The sequence below is a fragment of the Bacillus rossius genome, chromosome 2 (genome assembly GCF_032445375.1).
Source record: "Bacillus rossius redtenbacheri isolate Brsri chromosome 2, Brsri_v3, whole genome shotgun sequence".
Lineage (NCBI taxonomy): Eukaryota > Metazoa > Arthropoda > Insecta > Phasmatodea > Bacillidae > Bacillus > Bacillus rossius.
The window spans coordinates 110,829,630-110,848,661 of NC_086331.1; the positions used below are offsets into that span (position 1 = coordinate 110,829,630).

Sequence of the window (19,032 nt, forward strand, 5' to 3'; positions counted from 1 at the left end):
TTTGTAAGTATTTTATGTGCACATTATCGTGTTTATGTATGGGCTGGGTATTCTATTATAAATAAAAAATATATTTCGAAACAATAATCTGTAAACTATTAGTCTAATTTCGGTCATTATTTTTACAGACAACTTTGTGGCACATAGCACCATTTGCAGGGCCCTTGTTGTGGTACTTAGCTCTTTTCCAATTTAACATAATTTGTAGGTGTATTTCTCAAAATTATGCAATACCAATGCGTTGTTAACTTGTTCAGAATAACAATGTGTGGACTAAGATATGCTATACTATTTTTGAAATGAATTAAAACATAAATGGGATGTAGGGATAGTTTTTATTAAATATCTTAAAAACAACTTTTTGGAACTTAGCTCTATTATCATTTCCACTCTACAAATGTGGACGACAACAGTAGACAACACTTTAGGAGTGCGGAAAAGGGGAGTTGTTGCAGTTCAGGAGGGATGTACCATAATGCAAGCAAAATAGTTGGTTCTACCATAATGCTAGCAAAATATTTGGTTGTAACATAATTTCTCTCCTGAGCACATACTGTATGCCATATTTTTTCACATGTCTAAGAGAGTGTATAATAATTTTTAACACAGCATATCATAGTTCTGGTATGGCGTACAATAATTATTGTTTATAGTATAATCCTTTTTTAAAATACTTTCCACATCCATGAATCACCCAGTATCCCCTGCCACAGCCATGCATCAGCTCAGGCACTAGACACAAAGCCCCCTTCCCAAAGCACATACCATAGCTAATCTTCAGACAGGTCTCACCACATGTGCCACAGCTTGTCAAGCGACTCTCAGTCAGATTGGACACGATCCACATCGCCTGCTCGCTGGAATTAATGGTGCCCTCTTGGTACTTTTCCCCAGCATTTTCAAGTAGTTATAGCTTTGCATGCTAGGACCTGAACCTATTTATGGCGATTTCATCATTCAATGATACTAGAGGAGGGGGGAGAGAACAATAGAAAAAATGGTTAATGAACGACTTTGGGAGGGAGAAGGGGGAGGGCGGGTGACAGTGCTTAGTTACCTAACTTGCAAATGATTCCTACATTCCAGAACCCTTGCACTCCCTCTACTGATACACAATCATAAATAACATGATAACAATTCAAAATAAAATCAAACATACTATAATTTTGGGGTGAAAGAAATCCTTTGCTCAACTTTTGTAATCGGGTAAATTTCATTATTCAACATCTAAAAACAAAAATAGTTTGCGAACTTAGCAAGTTATTTTCTTTAAAAAGCCATATTTTCAAATCACTTGCTATGTTAGCAAAGTAACTTTTTTACTATATGACTAGTCAAATTTACCCGATTATACATTTTTTTTCAAAATAATAATAATAAAAAATGGAAGCATGTTAGATTCATTTTGAATTGTTATCAATGATTGCATTGCAAAAATGATTAGTTACAATATCTAATAATTTCGCGCTGCGTGGGGATTTAAAACTTTTGAAATAATGTTTCAAACTCTTAAACTACGACACTTTTTGAATGATGGTTTTTCGATTCAGACCGTAAATAATTGGCCTATTAAATATTCTCAGCTCGACCTTGAGCTCTTAAAAATATTGTATAAACGTTATTTTATTCGAAATTTTAAATATATATATATATATATATATATATATATATATATATATATATATATATATATATATATGCAGGATAATAATAAAGTCCGTGAAAAATTTAAAAAAATCGGTACAGTGAAATGGCTAAGAATTATGTAACAAATTATATACCACGTGAAAGAAATTCTCTCAAAGTTTTTTTCTCACAAGTTATAAATGTTCTGTGTGTCCACCTTGCGTCACACGACACACATCTAATCGATAGTCCAATTCTGCCCATACCCGACCCAGAATATCAGGAGTGATGGTAAGAACAACTGCTACGATGCGGTGTCTCAATTCGTCAAGGTTCTGTGGTAGAGGTGGAACATAAACACTATCCTTGATGTATCCTCACAAGAAAAAATCGCAAGGTGTCAAGTCCGGTGATCGTGGTGGCCATGGGAGCAGCACTTGGTCTGCGACCGCCCCACGGCCCATCCAGCGATGTGGCAACGTCTCATTCAGATAATCTCGTACCACATTGTGGTAATGAGGTGGAGCACCATCTTTTTGGAAGATGAAGTCCCTGCTATCAGCTTCAAGTTGTGGCATAAGCCACAATTGCAGCATGTCGAGGTAGGTGATACCAGTGACAGTTCTCTCAGCGAAGAAGAAGGGGCCATAAACTGTCTTGTTTGACATGGTACAGAATACGTTAACTTTTGGCGAATCTCGGACGTGTTCGAGAGTTGCATGTGGATTCTCTGTCCCCCATATGCGTGTGTTGTGTCGGTTGACTTCCTGAGAGATGAAAAGTGGCTTCGTCACTGAAGATTAATTTGTTTGCAAAGTCATCGTCTTCAAGACGGTTCTGCATGGCAATGCAGAACTGCAGTCGGAGCAATTTGTCATCGTGGCTGATGGCTTGCAGAAGCTGCAATTTGTACGGCTTCACTCTTAATCGCTTACGAAGAATTTTCCACACTGTTGGCTGAGGGATGTTCAATTCTGCACAAGCCCGATAGGTTAACTTCTTGGGACTCCGCACCATCACGTCCCGTACACAATCCACTGTCTGTTGTGACACGCCTGGCCGACCCGACCGTTTTGCGTCGCACAAACAGCCGTCTTCCTCGAATTTCTTGTACCACTTCATTATGCTATTGTAAACTGGTGGTGTTTTGTTAAACTTGCCACGGAAAGCTCTTTGGACAATCACTACCGATTCGCTACGGGCGTATTCAAGCACACAAAAGGCTTTCTCTGCCTGGTTCGCAGCCAGTTTCAGCAACTACATGCACTAGCGCCCCTGTCGGTTGTTTTTTAAAATAGCTTTTTGGCGCTACATTCAAAAAAACTTTGTGAGTTGTTCTTTCACGCGGTATATAATTTGTTACGTTATTCTTTTTCATTTCGCTGTACCGATTTTATGAAATGTTTCACGGACTTTATAATTATCCTGTATATGTATGGTGGCAAAAAATATTTACTAACACAGCTTAACATAAAAGTTAAAATGCTGTGACATAACAACTTTGGCATAATCAAGTTCAACTGAGGTAGATAGTCCAGTAGTAGGCAACTAGTGTGAAGTGGGTTGCAGCGAGAAGCACACAACAATAATGTAAAACTGTCAACATGTATAACATACCAGAGACATATGGCCTGCGACTGTTGGTCATAAGGAAGATGGGCCAGTCGTAGGAAACTAGTGTTAAGATTGGTGTGGCGACAGGCACACAACAGTAACAGTTAAAACATAACATAACATGTAACACATACCTGAGACGTGCAGCCAGTTGACACATCCCAGTGCGATTGTTGGTCACGAGGAATTTGGGCCAGTCGTAGGCAACTAGTTTTAAGATGGGACCGGTGACATAAACACAACATTAATGTAACTGTGTTAACTTGTATGACGTACCTGAGATGTGCGGCCAGCTCTGACACATCCCAGTGCAATTGTTGGTCATGAGGAAGATGGGGCAGTCGTAGGCAACTAGTGTTAATATGGATGTGGCGACAGGCACACAGCAGTAATGTAACAGTTGAAATATGACATAACATGTAACACATACCTGAGACGAGCGGCCAGCTGGCAGATCCCAGTGCGACTGTTGGTCATGAGGAAGATGGGCCAGCCGTAGGCAGCCAGTGCATAGTGCATGTAGTGGATGGTGGCATTGAAGTGGTCCAAGTGCTCTGGGTCACTCAGGGCGAGAAACTGCGTGTGGGATGTCACCGCCACGCCAGACAAATACTCATATATGTCGTTTCTGTTCTGAAACAACAATGTTTATTGTGGACTGAAATAAACTATAGCAATTTTTTTTAAATATATTTCTGCGAAGTATTCGTATCTTTCTTCACACAATTACCTTGTCTGGTCAAAGTTTTATATATAGTTTAGCATTACTGTAAATATTTAGTTAATGTACTAGCGCCATTGTTTCTGAAGAAGATATGTTATTTATATTAAAATTCTGCAGTGAAGGTAAGGGCTTGTTGAATTTTTTTGGATAATAGATATTGCAGGCATAAGTTGAAAGTCGTAGAAAACTCAGGAATGTTGCATAAAACTGAACAAATATTAATGATGATACCTGGGCTTAAGGCTGCCTTTTAAACTACGTGTTAATTTTCTGCAGATCTGGTTCATATCAGTTATTTCACATTGCATTTGCTATACAATGATTATGATGTGGCTCCCGATAATGTTGAATGTTGCTCTCCAAATTTACGGTGATGTGTCAATAGGACACAACATTTAAATGAACTGCCCATTGGTTAGTAATATATGCATACAGGATATTTGATTTACACCATTCCTAGTTATTAGTTTTATGTGACACAAGATAGTATGTGGGTACCAATCTTTTAATCATATTATTCCGCAAATTTCTAATATTTCTTTACACATATTGAGGCGGGTGCCACATTCTACTTCAGTTTTTAGCCTAACTTTGTATTTATTCCATTTAAAAATTCCTAAGAAAAAGCAATTTAATGATATGTCACTAGATCTAGTGATTTTTCCCCTCAGTTGTAACTCTGTGGCTTTAATTTTTTTTTTCAGTTTGGTTTAACTTGGTTTTTACCTTTTGAATTTATTTTTCTGTAATGCTTTTTGCTTCGGCCAAAGTTATTTTATTTCTGTAATAATTTTACCAGTTTTCTTAAGTACTTATTTTCTGAGTGCAAAAAGTTTTATTAACCGACGTATTGGATAGTGGTTACTGATTACGCCACTGTGAGGCGCTGCTGTCGCAGCCAGTGTTGAACTAGGAGCGCGTCACGTCGCGGCTGGGAGCCGTGTTGGCAAGTTCGCGGGGTGCCGCAGTGTTCGAAACACCGCGCAACTGACGGATCTGACTCGCGCAACGCAATGTTGGAGGAATTTAGTGCTAAGTTGTTCAAGCAAAGCTTTGCTATAATCGGTGGTTACGCCGCAGAGATGGCTACACATAGGACTTTAAGATAAAAACTCTCTGCTCCGATTTTTTCTTACTCTCTGCATGGATCTGATATCGTTTCCACTGAAGGCAGTGACCAAGTTCAGTGCCCGTACCGTAACTGATATGACGTATTTAAGTTTTGGATTCCAGGTTTCGGTAGCTGCGGATACGTGTTTGTTTTCTGGCGTTGCAAGAGCCTAGTTTCCCTAAGTCCTTGTATGGAAATATTATATATTTTTATCTGAAAACTTAACTCGTTTCATAACAAGTTTGAGCACGAACGCTTAAAAAGATATTTAACTGTGACTTATCGTAACTACATAAGGTGTTACGCGAAATTACGTAATATTTCTTACGTGAAAAATTATACTCAGTGTCATTAGCTTTGAAATGCAAATTACCATTGTTGTATGAGAACAGATGTATTTGCATTGCCAGAGCCGTGAACTGATTTTGCGTTGCACTTAACGACCTTCGCGTGACTGCGCAGAAAGTACACCTGTCTCATCATATTTTCACGATGTTTAAATGCTGGAGCTAGGCCTAATAATTATTATTATTTTAATGTACTGCAGTTTTATAATAAATGTATTAAATAATCAATAGAATATTATGATACAGACGTTTATATTGCCTAGCAATGGACTAATTTTTAATTTTTGTAATTTTTAAGTGGTCATTTATTATAATTGTACGGCCTTGTAAAGTATGAAATAAGTATGGTTAAGTTGGACAGTTGCGTTTAAGACGTGCTAAGTTACAATTGATTTAAGGTTTGTCTTGATTTTTGGATTACTTTGCAGTTTGGTTTTTGATAAATTGTTTTCGAAACTAATAGCTAAATGCGAAACGTTGGTGATAGCAGTATTATCTTTTTCACCTCCCGTTTTCACTCGCGGGTTTTGTACGCAAATGGTAATTAAGTTACGATATGAGGCTTACGCCTAGTATGAAACCTATTCCAAGCCATGGAAAGTTGTTAATCGTATTTGTAATATTCCATGTTTTGCTGAAATACGTAAGTTAAGTGAAAACCCTTTTAAATATTTACACCCTATAACTACTTCGCTTTTTTATAGCTTAGCTTGAGAAATAAGACGTTTTAGGCGGTATTCAGCTCAGAATTGTTAGTATTTTGATTAGTATTTTTCACTTTTATTTATTTATGAACATATTTTTTTCTAAGTGAATCCTGGCAAGGCATTGCGTTTAGAATTTGCCAAGAGCTAAGTTGAAGGAAGGCAACCATTTCAATATATATTTTGACAGCAATTTATCATCATATATATATTTTTTCAAACTATAATTATGGTGAAACATACCAAAGCACTTGAGACGAAAGATGCATGGTGATCATGAACTCACCTCCTTCACGATAGTTTCACGCTCTATCTTCTGGAACTTGCGGAGCAGCACCAGGCCGACCACCACGTCCGACGGAACCACGTCCAGGTCTCGGAAGAAGTCGGAGAGCAGTCGAGCGATATCCGCAAAAGAATTCTGCAGATAAATAAAAGTATTTTTTTATAACATGGGTATGGTTTTTTTCCTCCACTGTCAGTATGTGCTGATGGTTCAAAGGTCCCACGTTTTATTTTTGACTGGTTAGAACATTTTATATAGAATTTAAAAAAAAAACCTTTCTAGGCATTGTGCTGTTCTCTCAGCAAAACGCCGAACAACCCAACGGACAACCACTGCGCAGTCACTTTTCCAAGACAGTCTTGGGTGTGTCGCAGTATCGATAAGCATCGCGTTGCTTGGAGTCACCAGCTCATCACAGATCAAAAATTAAATGTTTAGACTACTGATTGTCTGTATGCTGTATGTGTGCTCGTGTTATAACCATGCTCAGAACTGGCGAGTGACTACACCATTGGCCACGTTGTATCTCGACTTGTGCTCAGTTCTTAGGACAACTGGCAGGATGCGCAGCACAATGATGTCGGAAAGGAGTCCTGTTCGGTCAAAAAGCAGGTAGAGGCATGGGTTCAATTCCCTTAAGAGCAGGGCAATTTAATGATCTGCTTACGGACAGGTTACACTTAAATTAATAATTAATAAATAATTAATTTTTTATTCAAGGCTACTAACTTAAAATTCGGGGGAAATTCTCTAGCCCCCCAAGATTTGTACATGGTACCTTTGATTTACGACGCAAGCTTTTTGACCAGCGGACCAGATGGTCTAACATGACAACCGCGTACACAGCATTTCACGGGCAAAGTCATCAACTCGAATGAGATCGTTCTAGAGGGCGTAGAATCCTCGGTGTTCGTAACCACTGAGGCACCACGCTCGTGTAACGAGCAGAGTCAATGGTTTGGATCCCGCTCCAGCCTCACTTGCATTAACTTATGATCACTCGAGTGAGTGCCCAGGAAGTCCTGTCCAATTCTTGTGCATCAGGCTAGTCAATTCCACAGACAATCGGTACTATTTGCTTATGAAGTCACACTTCCATTTATTTTATGTAATTTGCATATTTGTCTTGGATAGAACATACAATAACCCTTTGAGACTGCCAAGTTGAACAAGTTGGTATACAAACCATTAAATACTACTACAATACATGTTGACAGATAATGCCAAAGATATCCATCAACCCTCCCAAAATGAAATCTGGCTTACTTCCCAGCTGCACTTGAGAACCAAACATTTATATTTTATTTTCAAGATACAGCTACTATCTGTCATATCAGTTTTAGTAGTAAAATAAGAGGAAAAAATCCCCGTGAAATGTCATGATGGGATGCTGTACAAAGTATATTTTAATTAAGACCAGCGCATAGGATTAGCAATCACATGAATACCTACTCAATGCTCATATAAATATATATGTGACATATATGTGACAGAGGAGATTGGTGCAGAGCCACAGGTCTGCCTCAAGATAGCATCATTGACTTCAAGGAGCAAGCAGCTGAAAGGAGAAACGACAACCGTGCTGTGAATTATTTGTTTTTTAATGTGATTCCAGCAGTCTCCCAATCAATTCTGCAAATAAAACACAAATTTCATTTTAGACATTGACTGTCTGGTACCCGTTCAAACTGGCCAAATATTGGGAAGAATAGTTTTATGTCCTACGCCTTTTTGACAAAGATTATACTCAGCAATTATTCTGAAGTAAAAATATAGCTAGAAGGCAATGTATATTTTGGAAACTACTTTTAAAGGAGAGGCATTTTTGTCAGTGACAGTGCAACAACTGGTGCTTCAAATCCATTAAAATTTTAAAGTTGTGCTACTGGCCTCCAACATCTTGCCACAGTTCTGAAGGAATGCAAGCGTCGCCTGTGGCGAGGCATGTGGGACACACTTGGCAAGAGTGTTGCCAGTTGGGACAACTGTTCGCTCTATATTCCTGACAAAGGATGTTCGATTCGTAGACATTGTAAAAATTGTCATTAGCTTCTACACTATCGATTTTGAATTTTGTAGTTTCTTGGTGATTTTCAGAGAAATTTTCAATTTATATTTAATTTAATACTTGCGAATAAAGTGAAAATAGTTTTTTTTAGTAGTGAATGGCATGGCATATGCCCAGCAGTCGTAATGAACCTACCCTGTTACGATCGGTGTTCCTGATGCAGCAGAACAACAGCCGACACCTGTGGTCCCAGCTGTCCTGATAGGCACGGATCACTTTCCTGCAAACACACCTGTAATCAGCGAGGCCTTGGGCGGGCTCCATCCGACACCCGTGTGCCAGTGGCCCTGTGTTTCCTCGGGGTCCGCCTGGACGTCTCACAGCCATGGTCACTGCTACTTCTGCGTGGCTTTGTTTCGCTCGTAAATATGCAGCAGAGACAAACTAATCGTTAAAACAATTATTTGGTCCAGGTTGTCTAAGAGTTGACTACTTTTGAAAATACTCAAAAAAATATTTCGAACTTCTCGCTGCATATTCACGTCAGCGCAGATGTGTATCCTTCCCCTTCTTCCCTTTCTGCTCATTCTCATTTGCTCCCCCCCCCCCCCCCCCCCAGATATTTACCACCGCCTTCTGGAGTCCTTCAGTGGTGCCTTGTGTCACAGATATTTTTTTCATTTATTCCTCCGCAATGCGTTAGTAACGTCGGTGGTCTCTAACATGCTCACCCGATTGCTTTATGCAGGGTCTGGATAGTTTTAGTGCGATTGATTTATTAGTATGATGCCCACTAGGGCGTATTTTTTATGTTTATTATCCTTGTATAAATTTTGGATTTATGTTCGGATTAAATGTATTATTTTTTTATTTATCCTTGAAATTTCAGTCCCGGTTTATGCCTGTTATAACCTGCCTTTTAGTGTTAACCTCTTTTCTTGGTTTCCTTCAGCACAGTGGTTTGAATACTTCCCCTACTGCTCTCCTTCCCTTTCCCATCCCTCCTTTGTCCACAGGGATTTTTCGTACGTCCTTTCATATCCACAGAGTATGCAACCGGGACTGATGGTAACTTATTCCCATTGGCCAAGAGGACAATAAGCTTGTTTTTGATGAGTTTGTAAATAGTCTACATTTTTCAAAAAGTTCATTTTATTTTTTGTTTAGTTTAAAAAAAAAGCTTAGGTGTTATTAATTTCCGTTTATCTTCAATAAACTTAAACTTATAAAGCTGAGGAGTTGCGCAGGGGGTGGCGAACGAGTGTATTAGCACTGGGTGGTTATTGCGACAGTTGGCATCACTGAGTTGGTCAGCGCTTCGGCGCAAGAGAGACACTATATCTGCGTGCGTGCGAGCTATGCGGGAAGCCTATGATGTACATTCTATATTGCACAGACCCAAATACTCACGTTGGCAAGCCTTCTTTTCACAGACGAGAGAGCCAAACCCGAAGTTCATGCTCGCTTTTTTTCCGTTATATCTAATTGTATATACCGGTGTGGCATTAAATTTTGCGGTCGATTAGGATAGGTTAGCTACATTATAAATACTTTAAAACATTGTGGAAGGTTGGTTATATTAGGTAAGTATAGCTACATTAAAAATATTGTAAAATCATTTTATGGTTGCTTAGCAAATAACTTTTTAATATGTAGCTATCCAGGGCTAGGAAACCGTTTACATGATTTCGCAATATCTTTAATGTAGCTATCCTTACCAAATCAACCGTCCACAATGTTTTGAAGTATTTATAATGTAGCTAACCTAACCGAATTGACCATTAGTTATCATGAGTTGTATATTTATTTACTATGAACAAAAATAACCGAAGATGCACGATCGGGCGTTTGGCTCTCTCGTCTGTGAAAAGGAGGCTTGCCAACGTGAGTATTCGGGTCTGTGCAATATAGAATGTACATCATAGGCTTCCCGAGCTATGCCGCGGGCAGCAAATGGAGTCTAGCGCAGGCCGTCACGCGAGCGGGTTGTCGCCTCTGGCGAGGCAGTCAAACTGAGTCAAACTGAGTCAAAACTGACACGCGGTGCACGATGTGTGCTTACGAGCCGCGAGCTGCGGGTGTGAAGTTCTGTGGACTTGGTGTTTGACGAAAACCCGGAGCACGTTAGGTTGGTTGGTTGTGGGTTTAGGTATCTTAAGAATTAAACGGTTGAAAGCTTCAACATTTTTATTGGCATCAAATTTAAATGCATTTTGCTAAAGCTAACGAGTGCCTCTTTCAAAATCGACGAGAACTGTAAGTACTTTAATCTGATTTTTTTTTTTTTTTTGCCGGTGCTGGCACGAACTTTTGCGATGTCATAAAAGGATTGGTGGTTTTAGTTTTTGCTCACACATTTTGCCAGTTTCTGAAATGGGCAAATTTTAGGAGTATATATATTGGGTTGCCTCTAATGGTAAATGATAACTTCTGTGGATTAATTTACGAAGCTATCCACGAGTAATTCAACACTTTGGAAATGTCTTCACCATATACTGACGCATACGAGTGTGTATATTCTTTTGCGCGCTTGACAGGATATGACTTGGTTGTGAAACGAACTTTTTTGGAAGATTTGGAACTAGCATTGAAGTTTAAGATTAAGTTTAAAATTAAGTTTTAAATATATATATATGCATATTAATTTATTTGCGCATTCCCCAGATTTGCGGACATTGTTCCATATATTTTAGTTAAATTATAAACTGATACGAATAAAATATTTGAGAAAAATTTTTAATTGTAAAGTTTTATTAAAGTGAGCTCGTAGTTTAGTAATTTTTAACTGCCAGCAGTTTAGGTTTAAATTTGTATAATAATCTTTAATGTATAATATATTTTGGTATATATTTGTGTTTTATAATATATTTAATTTTTTTTTAAATTTTACATCACAGTTGCTTCTTGAGTCATCAATTATAATTTCATGTTTGTAGCGATATTATAATCTTTAGAGTTTGCTCTGGTTAATGCATTTTTTGAAAGAAATATTTTGTTAAATAAATTTTGTAAACCATGATAGCGAAAGTTGTCTTTGATTTCACGAAATGCTCACTTCGACACAGCACTTTGATAATTTGTCTGCTATTCAATTTTGTGTTGTTTAGTTTAACACTTATTTTGGTTCGTGTAGAAACATTTTGCATATTTTTGGAGATTGTTTGAATTATATTATTTGTGCAACAAGTCGGGTGTTAAGATTGTGCTATCTCCCTCGTGAAGAAGATCGATATCACGCAAGAAAGGAGTACTGTTCCTGGAGCACAAAAAAAACATTCGTGCAGTGTTGTCAAGTCTAACAGGACACACACACGACAAAGGTATGGTAGTAATAGTAATGTATCTCTTAATACTGGCTTCGCTTCAATCAGGTAATGTTTTATACTAAGTACGGCTTACAATTTGTAAATGTTGTGCAGATTTGATAAGAATGACACCTCACGAACCATGTGGTGACAACCAATTGTTCTGGAACCCGTAATTTTTTATGATTGGACAAGGGTGAGTTGTAATGTCATCCTCCCGCTCTTTTCACTTAATGATATGCCAGAATTACTATAATATTTCTCTCTTGTTTCGTCACTTGGTTGTATTTTTAAAGAGGTTTTTATAGATTTGATAGGGTATTACGTCGCACGGTTGTGAACAGACTTCAGACGAACAGAACTGCAAGAATATAGTGGGAATCGAACCACTTAGGCAGAGACGCAATGTTAATAAATTTTCGTCAAACCGATGTGTTGGAATCGCATTATAAACGTGACACACTCGCGCTCACAGCTACCGAGTAGTACCCTACGTTCTGAAGTAGCTAAAATGTTTGCTAGCAAACTTTTATGGAATGAACATTCTGGTTCGGAATTTTGAACGCAACAAATTATTGTGTAATGTACTTTCTTTAAAACTACACAATAAAATTAAGAAGTGATCGCTTGAAGTTCCATAGATACGAGGTAACAACAGAGACTCTGCATGCCAGAAGATAGCCTTGCGCATTGAGGTGAGGAGGCAAACTTTGCGCGAGAAAATTGTACACTAACTGGCTCCAAACTTCTACATAACGAACATACAAATCCAAAAGCAGATGCATTCATGTTTTCCTAATGGATGTGTGATGATGTGACGAAAGTTGGCAAGTCGATCTGTAGAAAAGGAAAAAAAAAAAAAAAAGAAGCTCGCTCGCTCGCTCGCAGCAATAACGATCGCCCAAACTTTGTTACATAACAGCACTGTCCCAATAAGGCTTCGCTAACTGCAAGGGAAGTGAAGAACCAACACCTAGAACTAATGCTCTCCCTGGATCGCTGATGACAGAAGAAATATAGAGTGCTTGGTCCATCGACAGGACGCGTACCGATTATGAAAGTTGAAAGCTGAATGATACAAACTCACACACACGCACACATACACGCACGCATGCACAAACACACACACACATATAGTTGTTTTTGTTTATTTACGGAAGATGGTAAGGAGCACATTAACATTTCTTCGAGAAATCAGGTAACTTTCATTTATCAGTTATTTATACAGGTAGTTCAGAAAAATAACTGAAATATTTTGGGAGTTAAATAATGGAAATGCAGGTCAAACATATACGAGCCCTTTTCTAAAGATATTTGTTTCGAGTATCAAAACTATTTAAAAGAAAACTACAATGGTATAATGTTTGAAGTTTTGGTGTTATTCACGTTGTTAACAGACTTAAAACCATACCCTCTTCTGTTCACAAAAAAAAAAAAAACATAAAATGTTTTATTTCATAAAAAATTTGTGACTTCCTTCTAATAAAAAAAGTTTTTTGTTTGTTGTGCATAAGAACTACTGTTTCGGTGTTCAAAGCATGGAAACTTTTCAGTGGCAATGACACAATGACTTTAACATACTGCCCACAGAGGTAATCCAATGGAAAATACTCAATATTCCCCTGACTTCTTCAAAAAGCTACAACTTTCACTTGCCACACCATATGATATTCAATGGCCTTATGTGTGTGTTCTGCAGCAGTGGAGTGAGTATCTTAGTTGGGAAGATCTAGCCAACAAGTATTAGGCTGCACTGGTCTGAGTATCCGCCACATGTACCAACAAAGGTACCGAAATCATGTGACTCCTCAGGCACATAAAATAAACAAGGTAAAAGAAAACATACTGTCTGTGCTGTTTGTACTGGCGACTATCCGTGAGGTTGTGATTCTCAGGCCTAATTAATTTTTTTCTGGTTGGTTAAGTTTTGTCTGCGTCCTACGTATGTATCTTTGATATTGAAACATTTGCATGTGTTTTATGCCTAAAATATTAGTTTTATGCTATATCAACAATTCGTTTTTCTTTATTCCTACTTATAAATAAAACAACAAAAATACCACAACCTTTAAAACGTACAATTTTGAATGCTTGAAGCATTGCATTCCCCTGTTATTTTAATAAAGGTATATTCTAATAAACAGTCTATGCTTCAGTGTCGACAGTAAGCAAGCATTGTCTGTTGCTGACCCATCCATTCAGTAACAGGCTATCATTGCCCCTAAAGTGTAAAGATACAGGGAACACCCTAGGGGCTTTTTTCTCGAAAATCTGGCATGTGCATCTTCACACCAACTACTGCTCGTTTCCCGATTACTTTTCCTACTGTGAGGTTTTCTTGCATTTCGGGCAATCCCACTCAATATGCCCTAGTTCTTGAAAGGCAAAGCATCATGGGCGACCATCTGTCCTCCAGACCTGGGAACCTTGAATACCATTTAACCACTTCTTCAGAGACTTGATGATATCCTTTCCTTTGTGGTCTGGTTTTAATACTGTTCTACTTGTCTTGATATTGGTGATCCTGGATGCATTACACTCCAATTATATCTCCAGAACATAAACCAGGGCATTGCAACTGTTCTTATACTGGGCCAAACGAAGGGTATGCTGGACCTCTGCATCTGAGTCCATTTATAAGTGCGCCAGTAGATAGCTGCTGTCGGAACTCTGCAGAAGACTCTGGGTAAGGATGGTGCACAAGCCATTCGATGTCAGCCTAGAATTCTAAGGATCGTTGTTGGTATTTCTTCAAAACAATTTTGTACTATTCGCCCATGTATTGATCACTATACATCAGCTCAAGGGCTTCTACTAATACGACATAGTCCTGTATGGAACTAGTGTGGTCTAAAGCAGCTCGAGCGGAGGTCATTGAAGGACCAAAACGAGTGCCGTAGCTCTTTCTTCCTCGCCATTCATTTCTGCAGCTGCCTCGAACTGTCACCTGTATACTGCCCAAAAATATTGGTCATTGAAGGTAGGTAGCTTGAATTTCGAGTAGGCATTGAAGAGCCCTCCGCCTTGATATCTCCAGAGACTCTATTCCAGTTTGCAGAAACGGTAACTTCTTTAATCATCCATAGTCACTCGTCAGTTACAGCTTCATCACGCCATTCGGTTGCCTGTTCAAGCTGAATTAGCTGTTGCTCCCATCGGGCACGCTGCTGTGCTATTTGTGTGATATGCTACTCAAAACACCGAACTTTACCTTCAGTCCATCTGCTGGTTTCGTCAATCTTTTTAATGTCTTCTTGAGCAGCCACCAGCTTGTTTCGCCTATCTACTTGTGCCTTTTTCATTCAGTCAGTTTCACTTATTATGTCATTCTTCACCTCTTCCTGGATGTTATTTTTTTCATTCATTCCATTTTGGCCATTTTCCATTTTATTATTTACATCCTCCTGACTTATTTCATTTTTTTTTCTGATAACTCCCCAGTCCCATAATTTCATTTTCATATATTTTTGCCATTTTTTGTTTTATTCTTCTTCATCCCCTCCAAGCTACATTTAATTTTCTCTTGTTTCTGTTTATTTGATTTTTCAACACGGCCAAGAAAGCCATTGTGTTCTTAAGTTTGTCGGTAGCCTATTTCCGAGTCCACATACACTATTATTCTATGTCAGTATATCATATAGTCAAACCTATACTCAAGACTGTTATTATTTATAACTCATGTATATATATATGTGTGTGTCTGTCTTAATAACTAAAAATATATATTTCTGATTAGGCTGATATTTTTATTTAATTTTTTTAAATTCAAAATAATTTATTCTAAATAAATTAATTAGGGCTAACCCTACTTCTGACACCGAATGTCATGTGTGGGAATATAGGTCCAGATATGTTAGCCCAAATTAATTAACTAAAGTTTATTAACTATATAATAATTACACTATTGCCTAAATTACAACTATCCGAATGCCTTTTCAAAAACTAATTACACTTTAAACTGTTAACTATTTACTTCCTCCCACTGGAGCTCGACTCGACAGTGGCTCTCTCTACTGTTCGTTCTTGCCATGCAACTCGGTCCCAAAACACTGCTTAGCACTATTGACTCTTCCGCCAAGCCACTACACCATCGCCGATGCTTCGATCTTGGCACACAAAGCCCGTCGCTCGTCGCCTGCTATCGCTGGCCAAGGGTGTCCCTCAAACTATTCTCTTCACTACAGCTCACCGGTTGGCTTCCCTTTCATAACTCTCAGCTCCATTGAAAGATCTCGAAGCCCTCCGAAGTGCTGTGTCATCAAAGTCCCCCCAACTTAACACTCAAAGATGCGGAAAAAAAACATTCTAGTTATGCCACTTCATACGAAAAGGCTATATGAACCTGCCGAACCTTCTAGATAGACAAGGAGGTGCCTAGAGTCAATGGGGATGCGCTGATGAATAGTAAAGAGAAATTGTTAATGCTAGATAAGAATGCAATGCAATTATAATAAAATGTTATTATAATTTGAATGTTGTGTGATAATGTCAGAAAGCTGCCATTAATTGAAGGCACTTTTAGTTGTAAGAGAGAGGAGAGACAGGCGCTATCTACGTCATGCCTCTTTTGAAGGTGGGGTGTTCCCTTGGGGTCCTGCAGGCTGGTGTGCTGGCCTGTCTAGCCGCCCTAGTCTCCAGCAGCCTCGTAACAATACAGTAGATTGTTCAGAAACTCATTCAAAATATTTTGATATGCAATTCCTTATCGTAATTGTGGCAGAGTTGATTAAAAACACTTATAACTACACTAAATTCCTTAACATGATATTTTTTTGTCTGAAATATGTTTAAGGTTCGGTATTTCTTTTTTTTTTTGCAAAATATGGAATACTATTTAAAATTAACCTGCAAACTTGGAGATGCTGTTTTATGTTATCGTGTTCTTTACCTTTTTTCTCCTCCACCTCATAAAAGTAATAACTTGTAGCACTGTCATACAGTATACAACATCCCCCCCCCCCCCCCCGATATGATAAATAATCGATATTTTTTATTAAAATTCTTAACTTAAAGAAAAAAAATCTTATTTTAACTGCCTAGTTTTGCGCACATTGCATGCAAAAGTTTAAGCCACAATGATATAACACCTGGAAGAAAGCAATACTTACCACACATTCTATGTAGAACACCTGACATACGCAAGTGACCATCATGCTGCTTACCTCTGCCTCCAGTTCCGTGATGTCATGACGAAGCACTGGTAATAGAAGCCAGACTCATACTCATGCATGCTCCGGAAACACTTCGTTATCTTGACCTAGGAGCAGTGTGTGACATATAGAAGTGACTGGCATGATTACCTCTGCCTCCAGTTCCGAGCTGTCGTGCCGGAGCGCTTGTACTGGAAGCGAGACTCCGACTCGCGCATGCTCCGCTGGTACTTCTTCATCTTGACCCAAGAGCGGCCCGCCGCGTCAAAAGTACACCACACAGTGGCGCACACACACAGCACTACCACCCAGTTGCACACCACCACACCTGCAGCACCAGTGCACAAAACCATACAACACAACCTACAAAACTAATGGAAGTGTTCAGAGACCTGGACATGTGAGGGAATCGTTGTACAGCTCAGTAAAATTAACTGAGCATTTTTTAAAGGGCTTATAGAAATGCAATAGCTTTAACGTATGTATACTTAAGAAGTTAATCTAGCAATAAATGTATTTTCGTAATATGATCTATAAGTCACTTTAGCCAAGTAAATTATAAAACACTGTTGTCATTGCCACATCACAATTATCTCATAGAGGCTTATTTTAATACAGCCCGATTCTAGAGTTGCTACAAAAACAGAAAGTAGTTTTCTAGCTGTGGACCAAACATACTTGTATGTATTAGCGCAGATGTAAGTTGGCTACTGAGCCATTCTGAAATCATTCAGTTTCGATCCCCATTCTTCAAAAGTGCTAACACGGCAATGCTGGCTGTCGAATGTAGAATCATTAGAAGAAGTGATAGAAAATGTACCACTTAGGAGCATTAAACAACAAGCAGAATATTGGGGTTGCGTGTCCAGTTCCTTTCTCCATCATTAACCCATGTGTTAGGGGACTGTAGGGGCTGGTGTCCATACTAGATACTTGTAGTTTATAATCACAGCTGATTATATATTGAGTAATGAAAACACAATGAGCATAGTCACAATTTTTGACACAAAATAAAATTTATAAAATATAGTTCTGCTTTCTATGAAGTTATCCAGCAAACATGTATACATAGGTAACATTAACCTAAATGCGGGACAAAGTTGTATCACTGTAGGGTAACGGAGTAAAACTCTTATTTGAATGTATCACTTTTAAAAACACCCGATTCTTATAATCTGGGCATGGTTCTTCCCATCTCGATCTGCATATTTCGCAAATTATCCAGTCCACACGAGGAGGTTCTTGGTACACCCTATCACTTCCACCATAGTAATGTTTTCTAGTGTTTGCGGTATGTTTCTTTCAATCCAATATTTATTTTCCACTTGATTCACTCCCTTTTATGAAAATCCGTTTTAAGTTTTTTTTTTTTTTTTTTTTTTTTTTTTTTTTTTTTTTTTTTTGGAATTTACACACACTGAGAAATTCTGTTACTAGTAGATTGTTGGGGCGCAATTGTTTTGGTATAAGGAAACCCAGTGAATATTTTTAACCTGTGGGAAATTTTCAACTTTTTTGAGGATGAAATACATTGGGAAAACATCTTATTATTGCTGGCAAAACACCAGAAGACGCTCAATTAGTAGTACATATGACATGGACCCTTCTTAAATTAAATATCCAACGAACCTGGCCTTTTTGGTGCGACTACTCTCATCGAAACAGTATAAAAGGGAAAGATAAGGATGGCTTGCTTGGGGCAGACTTGTCAGTAAATGTACATTGAAGATAGTCAACTTCAGTGAAAACGTCAAGTCTGAATGGCATGATGCTACGTGACTGTAAATCTTTGGTTGTATCTCTCACAAAAGCTGTTTTACAGTAACCAATCAGAAGAGATCATCAACCTGTGACTGAGTAAAACATCGTCCCGGATAAGTTAACATTCACTGGCTGCTCTAGTTTAAATTGTTTGGGGTTAAGACCAACAACGTCGGGATTAAGGCAGGATGACTGGACGACCAATATTATATTTATTCCATGAGAATATTGTAAGTACAATGAAGGTTTCTCGTGGATATCATTTCCAATGTCACCACTCGTTCACACATAGATCGTGGTTACAGAACCTAAACAAATACCAATTTGGTTATGTACAACTGCCACATAAACACCCCACACCTTTAATTTTACTGACTTGCAAATATTGTTTACCGT

The 19,032-nt window shown here is 38.4% G+C and overlaps 1 protein-coding gene across 3 annotated transcripts in view; it reads right to left on the reverse strand.

Annotated features, from left to right (window-relative positions):
* Positions 1-19,032, reverse strand: part of LOC134529611 (diacylglycerol lipase-alpha) — a 150,737-nt gene that overhangs the window by 60,775 nt on the left and 70,930 nt on the right. For all 3 annotated transcript variants that reach the window (XM_063363898.1, XM_063363896.1, XM_063363897.1), the window contains exons 4-7: positions 17,026-17,203; positions 8,616-8,700; positions 6,413-6,547; positions 3,671-3,873 (exon numbers count right to left, since the gene is read on the reverse strand). In XM_063363898.1, the coding sequence (XP_063219968.1) occupies positions 3,671-3,873; positions 6,413-6,547; positions 8,616-8,700; positions 17,026-17,203 (601 nt within the window). The remainder of the gene's footprint in view (positions 1-3,670; positions 3,874-6,412; positions 6,548-8,615; positions 8,701-17,025; positions 17,204-19,032) is intronic.